Genomic DNA, 20,355 nt, shown 5'->3' with positions numbered 1-20,355 from the left:
AGGAAAAACCCCCCACCATGTTACCCAACATTTTAAAAAACATCACAATAAAGACCCCAGTAGTTTGAAATTTTGGGGAATTGAAAAGGTCAATAAACATTGGAGGGGGGGAAATTTTATCAGGAAACTCAGTCAACGTGAATCGTTCTGGATATATGAAACCAAAGTGGGGGTTCCTCGCGGGTTAAACGTTGAGTTTGATCTCAATTGTTTTATTTCAGATCGATAAAATTATTTTAACTGTCTTTTAGATGTCATATTACATTTTAGCAATTTATGGTTTTAGTGTTTTATAATGTTTTAAGATTAATTTTACATTGTAATTTGTCGTATTATGTGATCCAGATAGTAGCGGGACGTCGATAGCTCCTCATATATATTCATATATTCATTTATTTTGAGTGTGTATTCATTTATTTTGAGTGTGTCTATATAGGGGTTCCTGTGTGGGGCCTGATGGTATGCTGTGTAACTAAAGAGTCTCAAGTCTAATAGGGAGAGTTACAATGAAAGCGTACCCACAGTGTCTTTAGAATCCATATAGATCATACTATTAATATTCCTCCTTTGCCTATCTGCTCCCGCTAGCCAGCGGAGAGGAGAAGCATTGGTAGTGAATTATTATTCCTTGAATTACATACTGTGTATTTTTAGTGCCAGCTCGGTCAATCAGCGAGCGGCATAACAAACAGGCTAACTCTCCGGCACCAGATACCTCTACTTCCGCTGTGGAGCGAGAAGCGGCGTCTGTGTTGCCATGACGAGGGTGAACAGCCAATCAGCAGACCGGGACCGCTCATCCAATGAGCGGCAAGCCCGTGTTTCATAAGGGGTGACGTCCCTCGGCCGCCTTCATACCGCTGAAGAAGTCTCCACCCCTAGGAGGACGACACGCGTTCGGGGGGAAGGCGGAGCCGTTGACGTCACCGGCTACTATCTGGAAGTCTGGCGAGGTTGTTTCATGACCCGCCAGTAGTGTTGAGCGAACACGGACTGTATTATTCGTGTTCGTACCGAATAATTGGATTTTTTTTACCCGAACACGGACACGGACACTTTACTGTATGTTCGGGTAAAAATCCGTGTTCGGTCGTTTTATTTCCGGGTTTTGCATGCTTTGGCGCTCTTTTCATGGCGGGCTTTCAACAGCCAATCAACAATCGTTTAACTGGTGTGCCTTAAGCCATCCCAGCCATGCCTGCAAATGTCTTAGTAGCTGTGATTGGCCGTCTGAAGCATGTGACCAAGTCTTTATAAGTTCGAGGCAGCCGCCGCAGCAGCGTCATTCTGCTGCTTAGCTAAGGGACAGAGCACACATCAATGTGCTGGCTGCTGATTAGGGACAGATAGGCAGGAAAAAACCATTTGTGTCCGGATAGAATTGAGGGACAGGTCGGAGTGTTTAGGCAGGGCGAGTTGTAGGCATTTTAGGGATAGAGTCTGCTGAATTATAGGGTCAGTGTCTTCTACAAACTACAATCGATATTGCTGTGTGGGGGGTGGGGTGAATCTGCACTCAATCCTGATCTACGATCTCTTCTCAATCCTGTTAGGGACAGAGTCTGCTGAATTTTAGGGAAACTGTGTTCTACAAACTACAATCGATATTGCTGTGTGGTGTGGGATTGGAGATAGGCAGGTGTCAGTGATCCACATCCATTTTTCTGTGTGTGAGCTGCAGTGAACACAATCTTTTTGGGCTGCAGTGAACACAATCTTTTTGGGCTGCAGTGAACACAATCTTTTTGGGCTGCAGTGAACACAATCTTTTTGGGGTGCAGTGAACAAAATCTTTTTGGGGTGCAGTGAACACAATCCTTTTTGGTGTGCAGTGAACACAATCTTTGTGGGGTGCAGTGAACAAAATCCTTTGTGGGGTGCAGTGAACACAATCTTTCTGGGGTGCAGTGAACAAAATCCTTTTTGGGGTGCAGTGAACAACATCCTTTTTGGGGTGCAGTGAACACAATCTTTTTGGGGTGCAGTGAACAAAATCCTTTGTGGGGTGCAGTGAACACAATCTTTTTGGGGTGCAGTGAACACAATCTTTTTGGGGTGGAGTGAACAACATCCTTTTTGGGGTGCAGTGAACAAAATCCTTTTTGGGGTGCAGTGAACAAAATCATTTTTGGGGTGCAGTGAACACAATCTTTTTGGGGTGCAGTGAACACAATCTTTGTGGGGTGCAGTGAACACAATCTTTTTGGGGTGGAGTGAACAACATCCTTTTTGGGGTGCAGTGAACAACATCCTTTTTGGGGTGCAGTGAACACAATCTTTTTTGGGGTGCAGTGAACACAATCTTTGTGGGGTACAGTGAACAGAATCTTTGTGGGGTGCAGTGAACACAATCTTTGGGGGGTGCAGTGAACACAATCTTTTTGGGGTGCAGTGAACACAATCTTTGTGGGGTGCAGTGAACACAATCTTTTTGGGGTGGAGTGAACAAAATCATTTTTGGGGTGCAGTGAACAACATCCTTTTTGGGGTGCAGTGATCAAAATCCTTTTTGGGGTGCAGTGAACACAATCTTTTTGGGGTGCAGTGAACAAAATCCTTTGTGGGGTGCAGTGAACAGAATCTTTGTGGGGTGCAGTGAACACAATCTTTGGGGGGGTACAGTGAACACAATCTTTTTGGGGTGCAGTGAACACAATCTTTGTGGGGTACAGTGAACAGAATCTTTGTGGGGTGCAGTGAACACAATCTTTGGGGGGTACAGTGAACACAATCTTTTTGGGGTGCAGTGAACACAATCTTTGGGGGGTACAGTGAACACAATCTTTTTGGGGTGCAGTGAACACAATCTTTGTGGGGTGCAGTGAACACAATCTTTGGGGGGGTACAGTGAACACAATCTTTTTGGGGTGCAGTGAACAACATCCTTTTAGGGTGCAGTGAACACAATCTTTGTGGGGTGCAGTGAACAACATCCTTTTAGGGTGCAGTGAACACAATCTTTGTGGGGTACAGTGAACAGAATCTTTGTGGGGTGCAGTGAACACAATCTTTGGGGGGTACAGTGAACACAATCTTTGTGAGGTGCAGTGAACACAATCTTTGTGGGGTGCAGTGAACACAATCATTGTGGGGTGCAGTGAACTCAATCTTTGTGGGGTACAGTGAACACAATCTCATACTTCTGAAGATTTGAGGGTGCTGCCTGTTCCATACTCCCCCTACTCCTCATCTAGCCTTTTAGGGGTACAAACAATAGTAATTGGGGCCTAGTGTGGTTGTGTACGTGTGATATACATACACTTTTTTTGGATCATATTTTCTATTCCGCTATTTAATCAAAAACCTTTGGGGATCAGTTAAATTGGGGGATAGTCTGTGTTGGTACGTGTGAGAGAGATCCACCTTTCCAAGTTGTTGGGGTTCATCTCATACTTCTGAAGGTTTGAGGGTGCTGCCTGTTCCATACTCCCCCTACTCCTAGCCTTTTAGGGGTACAAACAATAGTAATTGGGGCCTAGTGTGGTTGTGTACGTGTGATATACATACACTTTTTTTGGATCATATTTTCTATTCCGCTATTTAATCAAAAACCTTTGGGGATCAGTTAAATTGGGGGATAGTCTGTGTTGGTACGTGTGAGAGAGATCCACCTTTCCAAGTTGTTGGGGTTCATCTCATACTTCTGAAGGTTTGAGGGTGCTGCCTGTTCCATACTCCCCCTACTCCTCATCTAGCCTTTTAGGGGTACAAACAATAGTAATTGGGGCCCAGTGTGGTTGTGTACGTGTGATATACATACACTTTTTTTGGATCATATTTTCTATTCCGCTATTTAATCAAAAACCTTTGGGGATCAGTTAAATTGGGGGATAGTCTGTGTTGGTACGTGTGAGAGAGATCCACCTTTCCAAGTTGTTGGGGTTCATCTCATACTTCTGAAGGTTTGAGGGTGCTGCCTGTTCCATACTCCCCCTACTCCTCATCTAGCCTTTTAGGGGTACAAACAATAGTAATTGGGGCCCAGTGTGGTTGTGTACGTGTGATATACATACACTTTTTTTGGATCATATTTTCTATTCCGCTATTTAATCAAAAACCTTTGGGGATCAGTTAAATTGGGGGATAGTCTGTGTTGGTACGTGTGAGAGAGATCCACCTTTCCAAGTTGTTGGGGTTCATCTCATACTTCTGAAGGTTTGAGGGTGCTGCCTGTTCCATACTCCCCCTACTCCTAGCCTTTTAGGGGTACAAACAATAGTAATTGGGGCCCAGTGTGGTTGTGTACGTGTGATATACATACACTTTTTTTGGATCATATTTTCTATTCCGCTATTTAATCAAAAACCTTTGGGGATCAGTTAAATTGGGGGATAGTCTGTGTTGGTACGTGTGAGAGAGATCCACCTTTCCAAGTTGTTGGGGTTCATCTCATACTTCTGAAGGTTTGAGGGTGCTGCCTGTTCCATACTCCCCCTACTCCTAGCCTTTTAGGGGTACAAACAATAGTAATTGGGGCCTAGTGTGGTTGTGTACGTGTGATATACATACACTTTTTTTGGATCATATTTTCTATTCCGCTATTTAATCAAAAACCTTTGGGGATCAGTTAAATTGGGGGATAGTCTGTGTTGGTACGTGTGAGAGAGATCCACCTTTCCAAGTTGTTGGGGTTCATCTCATACTTCTGAAGGTTTGAGGGTGCTGCCTGTTCCATACCCCCCCTACTCCTCATCTAGCCTTTTAGGGGTACAAACAATAGTAATTGGGGCCTAGTGTGGTTGTGTACGTGTGATATACATACACTTTTTTTGGATCATATTTTCTATTCCGCTATTTAATCAAAAACCTTTGGGGATCAGTTAAATTGGGGGATAGTCTGTGTTGGTACGTGTGAGAGAGATCCACCTTTCCAAGTTGTTGGGGTTCATCTCATACTTCTGAAGGTTTGAGGGTGCTGCCTGTTCCATACCCCCCCTACTCCTCATCTAGCCTTTTAGGGGTACAAACAATAGTAATTGGGGCCTAGTGTGGTTGTGTACGTGTGATATACATACACTTTTTTTGGATCATATTTTCTATTCCGCTATTTAATCAAAAACCTTTGGGGATCAGTTAAATTGGGGGATAGTCTGTGTTGGTACGTGTGAGAGAGATCCACCTTTCCAAGTTGTTGGGGTTCATCTCATACTTCTGAAGGTTTGAGGGTGCTGCCTGTTCCATACCCCCCCTACTCCTCATCTAGCCTTTTAGGGGTACAAACAATAGTAATTGGGGCCTAGTGTGGTTGTGTACGTGTGATATACATACACTTTTTTTGGATCATATTTTCTATTCCGCTATTTAATCAAAAACCTTTGGGGATCAGCTAAATTGGGGGATAGTCTGTGTTGGTACGTGTGAGAGAGATCCACCTTTCCAAGTTGTTGGGGTTCATCTCATACTTCTGAAGGTTTGAGGGTGCTGCCTGTTCCATACCCCCCCTACTCCTCATCTAGCCTTTTAGGGGTACAAACAATAGTAATTGGGGCCTAGTGTGGTTGTGTACGTGTGATATACATACACTTTTTTTGGATCATATTTTCTATTCCGCTATTTAATCAAAAACCTTTGGGGATCAGTTAAATTGGGGGATAGTCTGTGTTGGTACGTGTGAGAGAGATCCACCTTTCCAAGTTGTTGGGGTTCATCTCATACTTCTGAAGGTTTGAGGGTGCTGCCTGTTCCATACTCCCCCTACTCCTCATCTAGCCTTTTAGGGGTACAAACAATAGTAATTGGGGCCCAGTGTGGTTGTGTACGTGTGATATACATACACTTTTTTTGGATCATATTTTCTATTCCGCTATTTAATCAAAAACCTTTGGGGATCAGTTAAATTGGGGGATAGTCTGTGTTGGTACGTGTGAGAGAGATCCACCTTTCCAAGTTGTTGGGGTTCATCTCATACTTCTGAAGGTTTGAGGGTGCTGCCTGTTCCATACTCCCCCTACTCCTCATCTAGCCTTTTAGGGGTACAAACAATAGTAATTGGGGCCCAGTGTGGTTGTGTACGTGTGATATACATACACTTTTTTTGGATCATATTTTCTATTCCGCTATTTAATCAAAAACCTTTGGGGATCAGTTAAATTGGGGGATAGTCTGTGTTGGTACGTGTGAGAGAGATCCACCTTTCCAAGTTGTTGGGGTTCATCTCATACTTCTGAAGGTTTGAGGGTGCTGCCTGTTCCATACTCCCCCTACTCCTAGCCTTTTAGGGGTACAAACAATAGTAATTGGGGCCTAGTGTGGTTGTGTACGTGTGATATACATACACTTTTTTTGGATCATATTTTCTATTCCGCTATTTAATCAAAAACCTTTGGGGATCAGTTAAATTGGGGGATAGTCTGTGTTGGTACGTGTGAGAGAGATCCACCTTTCCAAGTTGTTGGGGTTCATCTCATACTTCTGAAGGTTTGAGGGTGCTGCCTGTTCCATACCCCCCCTACTCCTCATCTAGCCTTTTAGGGGTACAAACAATAGTAATTGGGGCCTAGTGTGGTTGTGTACGTGTGATATACATACACTTTTTTTGGATCATATTTTCTATTCCGCTATTTAATCAAAAACCTTTGGGGATCAGTTAAATTGGGGGATAGTCTGTGTTGGTACGTGTGAGAGAGATCCACCTTTCCAAGTTGTTGGGGTTCATCTCATACTTCTGAAGGTTTGAGGGTGCTGCCTGTTCCATACTCCCCCTACTCCTCATCTAGCCTTTTAGGGGTACAAACAATAGTAATTGGGGCCCAGTGTGGTTGTGTACGTGTGATATACATACACTTTTTTTGGATCATATTTTCTATTCCGCTATTTAATCAAAAACGTTTGGGGATCAGTTAAATTGGGGGATAGTCTGTGTTGGTACGTGTGAGAGAGATCCACCTTTCCAAGTTGTTGGGGTTCATCTCATACTTCTGAAGGTTTGAGGGTGCTGCCTGTTCCATACCCCCCCTACTCCTCATCTAGCCTTTTAGGGGTACAAACAATAGTAATTGGGGCCTAGTGTGGTTGTGTACGTGTGATATACATACACTTTTTTTGGATCATATTTTCTATTCCGCTATTTAATCAAAAACCTTTGGGGATCAGTTAAATTGGGGGATAGTCTGTGTTGGTACGTGTGAGAGAGATCCACCTTTCCAAGTTTTTGGGGTTCATCTCATACTTCTGAAGATTTGAGGGTGCTGCCTGTTCCATACCCCCCCTACTCCTCATCTAGCCTTTTAGGGGTACAAACAATAGTAATTGGGGCCTAGTGTGGTTGTGTACGTGTGATATACATACACTTTTTTTGGATCATATTTTCTATTCCGCTATTTAATCAAAAACCTTTGGGGATCAGTTAAATTGGGGGATAGTCTGTGTTGGTACGTGTGAGAGAGATCCACCTTTCCAAGTTGTTGGGGTTCATCTCATACTTCTGAAGGTTTGAGGGTGCTGCCTGTTCCATACTCCCCCTACTCCTAGCCTTTTAGGGGTACAAACAATAGTAATTGGGGCCTAGTGTGGTTGTGTACGTGTGATATACATACACTTTTTTTGGATCATATTTTCTATTCCGCTATTTAATCAAAAACCTTTGGGGATCAGTTAAATTGGGGGATAGTCTGTGTTGGTACGTGTGAGAGAGATCCACCTTTCCAAGTTGTTGGGGTTCATCTCATACTTCTGAAGGTTTGAGGGTGCTGCCTGTTCCATACCCCCCCTACTCCTCATCTAGCCTTTTAGGGGTACAAACAATAGTAATTGGGGCCTAGTGTGGTTGTGTACGTGTGATATACATACACTTTTTTTGGATCATATTTTCTATTCCGCTATTTAATCAAAAACCTTTGGGGATCAGTTAAATTGGGGGATAGTCTGTGTTGGTACGTGTGAGAGAGATCCACCTTTCCAAGTTTTTGGGGTTCATCTCATACTTCTGAAGATTTGAGGGTGCTGCCTGTTCCATACCCCCCCTACTCCTCATCTAGCCTTTTAGGGGTACAAACAATAGTAATTGGGGCCTAGTGTGGTTGTGTACGTGTGATATACATACACTTTTTTTGGATCATATTTTCTATTCCGCTATTTAATCAAAAACCTTTGGGGATCAGTTAAATTGGGGGATAGTCTGTGTTGGTACGTGTGAGAGAGATCCACCTTTCCAAGTTGTTGGGGTTCATCTCATACTTCTGAAGGTTTGAGGGTGCTGCCTGTTCCATACTCCCCCTACTCCTAGCCTTTTAGGGGTACAAACAATAGTAATTGGGGCCTAGTGTGGTTGTGTACGTGTGATATACATACACTTTTTTTGGATCATATTTTCTATTCCGCTATTTAATCAAAAACCTTTGGGGATCAGTTAAATTGGGGGATAGTCTGTGTTGGTACGTGTGAGAGAGATCCACCTTTCCAAGTTGTTGGGGTTCATCTCATACTTCTGAAGGTTTGAGGGTGCTGCCTGTTCCATACCCCCCCTACTCCTCATCTAGCCTTTTAGGGGTACAAACAATAGTAATTGGGGCCTAGTGTGGTTGTGTACGTGTGATATACATACACTTTTTTTGGATCATATTTTCTATTCCGCTATTTAATCAAAAACCTTTGGGGATCAGTTAAATTGGGGGATAGTCTGTGTTGGTACGTGTGAGAGAGATCCACCTTTCCAAGTTGTTGGGGTTCATCTCATACTTCTGAAGGTTTGAGGGTGCTGCCTGTTCCATACTCCCCCTACTCCTCATCTAGCCTTTTAGGGGTACAAACAATAGTAATTGGGGCCCAGTGTGGTTGTGTACGTGTGATATACATACACTTTTTTTGGATCATATTTTCTATTCCGCTATTTAATTTAACTGGGCCTCCATGCGAGACCTGTGTGCCTTGTTGCGCTGTTTTGAGTACTCCACCAACATGGCCAGTGGCAATGACGCCGTTCTCAGCTTAACTATCCCACTTCTATGCCTCCTTGAAAAAACAATTCGGGCGATGATGGAAGAGGATGTGGCACAGGATGAGGAGGAGGAGGAGGATGAAGAGGTAACATTTCCAAGGCTTTCAGGGCAGTCATTCGCAAGGGCTCCGAGGGTGGGTTCCTGCACACGCAAACGCCAGGGACGCAATTGTCCAGCAGGGGCACAGTTCTGGAGGATGAGGAGGATGAGGAGGAGGAGGAGCTGGAGGAGGAGATGGAACCATGTTCACAGCAGGGTGGCACCCAGGCCAGCTCATGGCCATCACTGGTGCGTGGCTGGGGGGATACAGTGGACACGGACGATACACCTCCCACAGAGGACAGCCTTTCGTCGCCTCTGGGCAGCCTGGCACACATGAGCGATTACATGCTGCAGTGTCTCCACAACGACCGCCGAGTTGCCCACATTCTAACTTGTGCTGATTACTGGGTGGCCACGCTGCTGGATCCCCGTTACAAGGACAACGTACCGTCCTTAATTCACTCACTGGAGCGCGATCGCAAGATGCGCGAGTACAAGCGCACGCTGGTAGACGCCATGCTGCTGGCATTCCCATCTGACAGCGGGGCCACAGTGGAAGCACAAGGCAGAGGAGGAGGAGGAGGAGGTCGCCAACGCAACCAGGGCACCGCCAGCACCTCAGAAGGCAGGGTTAGCATGGCCGAAATGTGGAAAAGCTTTGTCAGCACGCCACAACAAACAGCAGCACCAGCAGCTCAGATGGAACGTCTTAGCAGGAGGCAGCATTTTACCAACATGGTGGAGCAGTATGTGTGCACACGCCTACATGTAGTGAATGACGGGTCTGCCCCCTTCAACTTCTGGGTCTCCAAATTGGGCACATGGCCTGAGCTTGCCCTTTACGCCTTGGAGGTGCTGGCGTGCCCTGCAGCCAGTGTATTATCTGAACGGGTATTTAGCACGGCTGGGGGCGTTATAACAGACAAGCGCAGCCGCCTGTCCAGAGACAATGTGGACAAGCTCACGTTCATTAAAATGAACCAGGCATGGATCCCACGGGACTTTTCCGTACCTTATGCAGAATAGCAATGGATACCGACCTTACCCACCCATTGTTCCATTTTTGCTCTTTCTCACTCTTTTGGGGTGTACCCTCATTTAAAATTTTTGAAAAGAAGCAGTGTTGGCTACCTCGTCCTCCTCCTCAGGGCCAGATTAATGTAGGGGCTATTGGAGCTGCAGCTCCAGGCCCCTACCTTTTATATAGGCCCCGGGTTGGCCATATTCACTGTTACCGCTCTTCTGTCACTTGTAAACACAGAAGTCTGGCTTCTATGCTCGCTTCCCCAGGCAGCACCCTCAGAACCTCCCCACACAGCGTGAAGGCCGGACAAGGAGGGACAGTTGGCGATGCATGGATGTGTTTATGGGCTTCAGAGACAGCATCCCATGTTGAATTAGGCATGCATGGCTGCACCCTTCCTCCTCTGGGTGCATGGCAAGGCACGGCCCTTAAGGCCCTTCAAAATCCTCAGCACCAAGCCCATGATGCTGTTAATCCGGCCCTGGTCCTCCTCCACCGCCGCTTCCACCTACACCGCCCATAGGTGTGCGCAGCCTATTGCATTAAGGTGTGCACCCCAAAGTTGAAATACACATGCATGTGTTTGCCAGCAGGGAGAGTAATGTATCGGGGCCATGTACCTGTAGGCAAGGAGAAATAGAGCAGAGCAGGTCCCAGGGAGATCTTTCCCATCTCCTCACTGGCAATGCTATGTGCCCTAGGTGATTAGGGTGTGCCCAGGCACACCCAGCACACCCTGTGCGCACGCCTATGTCACCGCCACATCCACCACCACCTCAACCTCCCTCCTACTCCATATGGGCCTCGTCCTTCAGAGATGAAGAAGAACATTGTTTTATTTTTCTGGTTTTTTTTGTTGTTTTAAGTTATTTCCCTATCCACATTTGTTTGCAGAGCACTTGCCATGCTCTTAATTACGTTTTGCTGCCATTTGCAGCACTCTAGCCCTTTCCTTTGGTGTTTTAGAGCCATTTTAGTGCCTTAAAGTTCGGGTCCCCATTGACTTCAATGGGGTTCGGTGTCCGGGAAAAGTTCGGTAAAAGTCCGGGACACGGACCCGGACTTTTTTTTAAAGTTCGGCCGAACCCGTCGAACACGGACATCTAGGTGTCCGCTCAACCCTACCCGCCAGCACCGCAGTGAATACCATTGCTGTTTTTTATCTACAACAAAGTAAGAGGCTGTCTTTGTGTGCACTTTGCAAATAAATTGTATGTCATTTTTGCACTATGGGCGTGTTTGCTTTTATGTTCCCCAATACATGGTCCTGAAAGGAGCAGCAGTCCAGAGCCTTACCCAGGGACATATATTGCTAATGGTGCGGTGGAGTAAAGCTGACTTCATTTACCTTTGTGGATGATCGTCCAGAGATTGCCCGGTTGTTACATGCTTATTATCAGTGCTCTTGAGGTGAGAGGCCATTTCGTATGGTGGTGGTCGGTAGTGCACAAGCGCACCTGTCTGTCCTTCAAGAGAGAGTGCATGACACCTGTTTTTTCCCACGGGCGTTGCATGGACTTATTTTTCTCTAATATCAATATATTTAATTTTATTTGTCTCATTTTAGTTTAATTTTACTAGTGCTGCTCTAATTCAGATTTAGAGTCAGTGTCACTACTGGTAGCATGAGGTGATACCTGGACCCTATAGAGCTTGCACAGGCAGACAAACTCCTCCAGGATGGCACATCAATATGTGCCATTGCCAGAAGGTTTGCTGTGTCTCCCAGCACAGTCTCAAGAGTATAGAGGAGCTGCGGAGAATGTTAACATCGCTCAGCATGACTAGTTTGGTAGTGGGTCAGTGATGGTCTGGGGTGGCATATCCATAGAGGGGTGCACATACCTCTACAGGCTAGACAATGGCACCCTGACCATTATTTATCAGGATGAAACCATTGGACCCATTGTCAGACCCTACGCTGGTGCAGTGGTTCCTCCTGGTGCACGTCAATGCCCGGCCTCATGTAGCGAGAGTATGCAGCCATTTCCTGGAGGATGAAGGAATTTATACCATTAAATGGCCCTGAAGCTCGTCTGACCTAAATCCAATAGAACACCTCTGGGACATTATGTTTCAGTCCATCTGACGCTGCCAGGTTGCTCCTTAGTCAAAATACCCCAGGACACCATCTGTCGTCTCATTAGGAGCATGGCCCGACATTGTCAGGCATGCATTCAAGCACATGGAGGGCATACAAACTACTAAGTACCATTTTGAGTTGCTGCAAGGAAATTTCAGCAAAATGGACTAGCCTGCTGCATAATTTTTTCACTCATGCATGTAGTGCATGAACTTATATTTAGGCAGAACTCTTTATCAGAAGTTAGAAAGCAGGATCTACATTAGGACATCCACATTTATGATGAAATAGGGTGAAGAGTTTTGGGAAGGGACTCTGATGCACTGCAAAGGCAGCCTGATCACTGCGGATAGCTTGATTTGTTGTAAATTCATGGTCAGGCAAACCAGTAAACTGGTTATCATTTGCCTTTATTTATTTTTCTCAGATCATGGACACTAGTGGGTTGATTTACTAAAGGCAAAGATACTATTCACTTTCCAAGTAAAGATGCACTCTGCAAAGGTTATTTAGTGGATTTAAGTGTTGATAGGAAAAGAATACCCAATCACAAAGAAAATAAAAAAACAGCGTTTTTGCTTGCACATAATTGGATTAAATAGTAACATTTCTCAACAATACTGTGAACAAAAGTGAATGATATTCCTGCTGCACAGAACATACTAGTTTAAAGAGTAGTGCAATTTCTGAATAAAACTAGTCACCCCAATCACCCATAAGTACAGAGCTCGCTAGTTTTCTTATTCCCACTGGAAAAAACATTTCAACAGCCACAGAAGAAAAAGGGCTATGACCCCTATTTCCTATAATAGGTATGGGGCAAGTGTTAAGGTAAAATGTAGACTGACGACACAATCCTTCATGGCTGAACCAGACCCCCATACCATTATAGAGGATACTGGAGCACCAGAAGACAGAAATATTGTGCCAGCCCTAGTCAGGCCAATGTAAAGGCTTGCCCTATAGTAACTAAATTTGATGTGAAGGACAGCGAGTTGGGTTCCTTTTTTTTTTTAATACAAAATACAGTGCTGTAACCATTTAATTAACATTTTTTGTACTCACGCTTAGCCAACAGAATAACATTTTGTACAACTAATATAATACTTAGAAACACAAACAGAGGCAGAATTTTCGTTCATGGGTCCCGACAAAGTTAACTGGAGGATTAACCACACCTAAATATACAGTGGTTCTACCACACACAGAAGGCTCCATAGGAATGCAGAAGGACAAGTGTCCAGGTGTGAAAATGGGATCCACTCATTACTAATGCTTCTATTAGTTGACTTCAGAGAAATAGCAGACAGATTAGTCTAGTTTTATTTAAGTACACCTAGCACTTGCCAATTTAGGGAAAATTACATGTTCACTGAATTCCCCTGGCTCCCTTCACAGATACCTACCTTCACCACACTCCAATGCCTTTCCCCTGCTGGGTGTAAGGTAGCAAGTAACCTCCTCTCTTTCCGCATGATTGCAAGTCCGGTGCCTTAGTAGCCAATCACCAAGTTTGAGCATTGTTACATGGGGTGTGGGGAAGGTCATTATCCATGTGTAAGCTCTGACAGCTCTGAAGCTTACACTTGAATGGACAAAATGACATATTTATTGAAAAGAGCAGTTCCAGGCAACAATTTAACCAATTACTAAGCAAATAATGGCATCTATGCAGAAGAGCCTAAATTGAAAAAAAATATATATATTTTTCACTCACTTCAGCCCCCGGGATATTTTGGTCCAAATGTCACCCTATAATAAAAACCTACACCGGGAATTTACTAAAACAGTTTACTTTGCTGGGTCATATTTTAATGTTCAAGTTTCATATACAGATTAACCACTTAAGCCCCGGAAGATTTTACCCCCTTCCTGACCAGGGCCTATTTTGCGATTCGGCACTGCGTGACTTTAACGGACAATTGCGCGGTCGTGCGACGCTGTACCCAAACTAATTTGACGTCCTTTTTTTCCCACAAACAGAGCTTTCTTTTGGTGGTATTTGATCACCTGTGTGATTTTTTTAAACAAAAAAAGAGCGTCAATTTTGCAAAAATAACAATATTTTTCACATTTTTTTATATGAAATTCCCCCAAAAAAAATGTAAAAATCAAAATTTTTTAACATTTTCGGCCAATTTGTTTTATACTACACATGTTTGGTAAAAAAAATTGCAAAAAGCGTATTTTGATTGGTTTGCGCAAAAGTTATCGCGTTTACTAACAAAGGGAAAGATTTTTGTCATTTTTGTTGTTTTTTTTAATGCGTAATGGCGGCGATCTGCGATTTTTTTGCGGTACTGCGCCATTGCGGCGGACAGATCGGACCCTTGACTGACATTTTTGACACTTTTGGGGTTACCAGTGACATTTCTACAGTAATCAGTGCTATATATATGCACTGTTACTGTAAAATTACACTGGCAGTGAAGGGGTTAACTTTTTTGAGAGGGAGGGGCTATGTGTGTCCCTAGGGGCTTGATTCTAGCTGTGATTGGCTGTTGCTTGAGATGTATGAACAGTGATCAACGGTTCTACATAGTAGAACCGTATGATCATCATTCATACACCGGGGAGAATGACAGGCGGCTTGTTTACATTAGCCGCCTACCTTTCTCCCTCTCCACGGACGATCGCGAGTGACCGGCGGACACTCGAGTCCGCGGGTCACACGCGCGGAGGGGTCCGTGACCACTCGGGAGCGGGAGCGCGCCTCCGGGGGCGCGCGCTCGCTCCCTAGACCCTCACAGGCTAGCGACATAGTACTACGTCACTCTGCCTGTGAGGGGCTGACCGCCGCAGTAAATAGTCGTGCGGCGGTCGGCAAGTGGTTAAAGGGTATGACTTCTAATAACTAACTTTATGTCAAATAGTGCAATAAGCTGTATTATTAATTGAATGGTGTAAGAAAATGTACATTACAACACACTTAGCACATTATTTCAAATTAAAACCACTTAACAGAATTTAAATTCAAGCATATTGTTTATTAAGACATTGGCTTTTAAAGGTGGTAGGCCTACCTGGAAAGACATGGTCAATGTACCATGCTAAAGTCCAATACACAAGGGCATCAAAAAGCATCATGGCTATGGAAAACAGGAAGCTGTATTCGTCACCCTCCACTGGGCTTTTCAGGATATTTCCAAACTGGAGGCCCAGGCCTTGTTCTTCATATCTAGATAAATATTCTGTACCAAATCCAAAAGCCACTGGGGACAAAAAGCTCTGCAATGACATTGAATTCCATGTTAGATTATCTGAAGTGTTTTAGATCCACAAGGGTGAGATGAATGTGGGATATGTGTATCTTGAGAAATTATAACTGGATTGTCAAAATCAAGGGTGCTTACATGACATATTTTGTTTGGGCAAAGACATAGGTAGGCAGAATACCCTTTAATGGACCTCTAGTTTTAGGAACAGACCTACGTTAATTCTATGAAGTTCTGAAGGTGACTTAAGTTGTTGACCTTCAGACTGTAAGTTGCCAGTCGACAGTTGCCATATTGCCACTTCTCTCCTCCTTCACCATCAAAAGTTAGTTCTGTTCTGTTTCTTTTCCAAGGGGACCAATTAGTCCTGATCAGCTATTGTCCCTTTACTCCCACACCATGATCAGCTTCCACTTTGTCGCCCCTTCATCGTTAAGTTAACATGAGATGAGACTAAATATTTAGGGTTTATAAATAATTTATCCATAGACTCTGATTGGCTCCCAAGCTTCCCTTATTTCTCCTCCCTCATCTACCCCAAGTTGATGACATCTCCTACTCTGGATATTTTCCCAATGGAACATAATCAAAAAACGTTTTGCCTTATTTAACTCATTGATGAGTAGGCCCATATTTGGTAGTATCGATAATAATAATAATATTTAGCAATGAAATTATTTCCCCTATATTTTCTATCTATTATGTCTCTACACATAGTCTAAAGTAAACAAACACCAGCATAGCATAGTACTCTGATAAAAGCCAAGCACAAAAACTCACTGCCATTGTTTTCAATTTAAAAGTCATGCGGTCCTGCCAAGCGAAGCACAGGATGTGTGGCAAGTAGAGTGTGAAATAGATGACCCCGCTGCAAGCCGCTGCCAGGTTGGCTTTAGAGAAGAAGACACTCATGAGGAAACCCTGCATGATGGTGGAGAGCGTGAAAGCCATCAGAAAGAGGAACAGGATTAAAGGATTGCTGTAGTGAAGGACTCCGCCACCCTGCAACCAAAAAGGAAACTCAATCAGCGTGAGCTCTTATTGTGGATAAAACAAGAAGTGCAGGAAAATGTGATTCTGACACAAAGATAACAAAAGAGAGGAAATAAAGCAGAACCTCTTTCAGAGAACATAGAACTGATAAAAAAAAATCAAATGACAGAACATACAAATACATGGTAAGAATGATGCATCACAGGAATTGCTGTTTTTGTTAAAGGCATAAAATGAAAGTTTGTGGACTATGGAAACAATGGGAAAATAATAATTAAATCCAGAACAAATAAAGAAGATATTTCAATCCTTAGAGGTTACATGTTCTGTAGTCCAGTTTCTTAGGTCGAACTCTGGGCAGATGTATGAAAAAAAAATGAATGCAGCTATGTATTTTTTTTATAATACATTATGAGCCTGTTTACACCAGATATGATTGGGCTGCGCTGGCAGCTGTTTCCAGAACAAACCCACACATAGACAAGACAAAATGCCTTGCCCTGATTGTATCAGTTCAGACTAAAGAGCTGCTGCAATATGCACTGACATAAAGTATTGCATGCAGTCCATTTTCAGCTCAGCAGGTTGCGAAGCAAACCACCACACTGCAATGCCGCCACGGTGCATAAAAGCTCTTGTGGTCTCCTATACAGCAGAACTGTGAGAGAGAGAGGGGAAAAACAAATAGGCATTCAGTTACTGTATGTGCAGTGCTCATTTGCTAACATGAAGCATACTGATAGATGGACAGAGCAGAGTGACAAATGTGCACATTAGTCTACTGCTTCTCCTTCACTGGCAAGTCACAGGAGTAGGGCCAGGACCTCCTCTTGATGTTACAAGGGCAGGAGCTATGAACCCATCTCTAATTTCTCTTGTTCGGTGGTCTGCACAGTTGAAAAGTAGCTCTGCATATAAAGAGAACCCTTGCTGCCTACAATAGCACACTCTAGCAGTGTTTTTTACTATAATAAATATAAAAAAAATCAGCACTAATTCAAAAAGTGGAATAAACCAAACAGCTACTAGTCAACTGTTATACCAGTTCAGAATGGGATAAATGTATATTAAAAAAATAAAAATAAAGATACAGCATATATAAAGTGCAAAGTGCAAGATTATATCTGGTATAAATAATAGTATAAATATGCCTTTATTATCACACAAAATAATTAATACTGTACAATCAAAAGTGCAAAACAAGTGAAACCAAAATTTATAGTGCAAACAGTCTTTTTAATTAGAATCACATCTGATGTTGAAAAGCGCAGTGTGCAGTAAATTGACTGATAAGATCCACCACTATACAAACAATGCTCAGCATACGCCTCTTACCGAATGTGTTTGACCATAGGTTATAATGGTCAAATGTACATGTGGTAGAAACTAAGGAGCCAACATCGAATGGACACATATCACTCAACAGCGAGACCATGTAAATGTCAGGAAGATGAAGGAAGCTGACATAGTAAAGCCCATTTAACTCTTTAAAAGGATTTAAACGTTATAAAAAGTACCTTTAGGCAACTTGAGACATAGCATAATAAAAATCCAGCAATCTGGCAGGTCGTATGGGGACAGAGCCGCGAACACCAGCAAACAAGCATGTGTGATGTCGTCACGGTCAAGCCACTCCCCACGCATTTCATTATCAATGACGTCTTCTGGGGATGGCCTTCAATAAATTTGAAGAGGTAAATGGGCTTCACTATGTCAGCTTCTTTCATCTTTCTGACATTTATGTGGTCTCACTTCTGAGTAATATCAGTGTCCATTTGATGCTGGCTCCTTAGTCTCTACTACATGCACATTTGACCATTATAACCTTACATAGTTACATAGTTACATAGTTAGTGAGGTTGAAAAAAGACATCAGTCCATCCAGTTCAACCTATGATGTGTGTGTGTGTTTGCTTTTAACCGTACATTGTATACCCCTGTATGTTGTGGTCTTTAAGGTGTCCATCTAATAGTTTTTTGAAACTATCAATGCTCCCTGCTGATACGACTGCTTGTGGAAGAGAGTTCCACATCTTTACCGCTCTTACAGTGAAGAACCCCTTACGCACTTTAAGGTTAAACCGCCTTTCCTCAAGCCATAAGGTTAAACCTATGGTCCAATACATTCAGTAAGAGGTGTACTCCGAGTGTTTTGTCTTGTGGTGGATCTCATCAGGCAATTTACTGCACACTGCACTTTTGGACATCAGTATTTTTTACTAAACTAGTCACATGATGTGGGGACTAAGCTTGTAAAAAAATTGCATTATTATTCCAATGTATGTGAAAAACAATCATCGCAGTTATACGACGATTCACAATATAACCAATATAACCAAAAACACCTCATACATTTAGATGTCGGCAATCCAAATAAATACACTGAAAAGCAGAAAACAAAAAAAAAACGAAATGTCCCATTTTCAAATAATATCACAAGTGGCCAGAAAAGTTTTCCACCGATGTGCCGTGATCTTAATACTTCCTCTCAACTTCTAAAAAATCCCATCCTGGTGTTGCATGAATACAGCCTGTGCTCGTATCACACGCTCACCTTCTTTTATTGTTCCCAATGATGTATTAGGGTCATAACACGCTTTTTGCCCCACCATAGGTTATTAGGCATCGGCTCTCCTTCAGGCTTTTGTTCTCCACCCACAATGCTCCACCAGCAATAGTCCACTCTCAAGTAGATATGCATGCAAAAATAAAATAGGACCAAAAATAGTGCATTCTATAAAATCATATGTTATTTTATTAAAACTCTCACATAAGTGAACTCCCATTAAAAAAGCACCCCAAGCCATATGGTAACAGCATAAAACATCATAGCTCACAGCCAATGCATCCACATATCCACAGCGATATATCTGACCAGTATGGCCAGGAGATTATACAGAGAGCACTATTTCTGGTCACATTTTTTTTTGCTGGACAGATTCCTCCCTTTTTAATGGAGCAAAGTTGAGAGGGGTATTGACAACATGTATCCTCCCTTACAGCACAATGTGTTTCCAAGTTTGTATTGAGGATTGTGGTGGACCTAATGGATTTGTAAACAGGTAGAGGTTTCATGCACAACCAGTCCTAGTGAGGAATCTGCCTTTTAATGCACATGTATGATCATTTATACTAGGAACACACCGATACCAGTTTTTTAAGACTGAGTACAAGTAGTGATACTTTTTCTCAAATATTTGCCGATACCAATTACCGATACCTAATTTTAACGTCAAGGCAGTTTTTATAAACGAATTAAAAATAATTAATTTTCTACAGGATTATACAGTTTGAGCAGCCCTTTACAACATGAGGGCACAGACAGTACAGTACAATACAATCTAATACAGGAGGAATCAGAGGGCCCTGCTCATTAGAGCTTACAATCTAGTAAAATTATTATGGTTTCTTTATAATTATAAAACACTGTAAGCGCTGGTTCACACCAGTGTGGCTTTGAAATCGCGCTACTTCAGATCCGTGCGATTTGAACCTCCGATTTCATTGCTGCTTGCGACTTCATTTAACAGAAGTCAATGCATACACAATGAAATCACAAAAAAGTAGTGCAGGAACCTTTTTAAGTCATTGTGACTGGAAGGTATCGGTTTTAGTATCGGAGTGTTCGCACGAGTTCAAGTACTTGTGCAAATGCTTAGTATCAGCACCGATACCGGTGCAATGCTAATTTGTACCACAGCTCTATAAAAATGGAGTAACAATGTAAGCAATATACACTTATAAACTCCTTTAATAAAACTATAAGGTGGGTCTGAAAAAGATCTGTTTAATGACAAAGCAAACATTTTTCAGCATTAAAAAATGTTACTTGGCATAGCAGTTCCCTCAAGTATATGTAAATCCTAACCATGAACTCTCCTATTAGCTTCCTTTGGTCTGCTAAATATACCATTAAACTCATTTTGTAATATCTGTTTAATAAGTGAAAAAAAATACTGTTGATTCTTCTGAAAATCGTATTATCTGATGACTTCCAAGGTGGGTTTATGAAGATGAGGAAAGGACTGTGAAGTATGCAAGGATAACACCATGTGATTAGAA

At 42.9% G+C, this 20,355-nt stretch overlaps 1 protein-coding gene across 1 annotated transcript in view; it reads right to left on the bottom strand.

Moving 5' to 3' along the window:
- The window catches only part of ABCA4 (ATP binding cassette subfamily A member 4), a 335,662-nt gene that overhangs the window by 147,856 nt on the left and 167,451 nt on the right, over positions 1-20,355 (bottom strand). The window contains exons 16-17 of the mRNA XM_082265714.1: positions 16,081-16,302; positions 15,109-15,313 (exon numbers count right to left, since the gene is read on the bottom strand). Coding sequence (XP_082121840.1) covers positions 15,109-15,313; positions 16,081-16,302 — 427 coding nt within the window. The remainder of the gene's footprint in view (positions 1-15,108; positions 15,314-16,080; positions 16,303-20,355) is intronic.

Source organism: Pelophylax lessonae (genome assembly GCF_965119305.1).
Source record: "Pelophylax lessonae genome assembly, chromosome: 8".
Lineage (NCBI taxonomy): Eukaryota > Metazoa > Chordata > Amphibia > Anura > Ranidae > Pelophylax > Pelophylax lessonae.
This window is presented reverse-complemented; position numbering and strand designations above follow the sequence as displayed.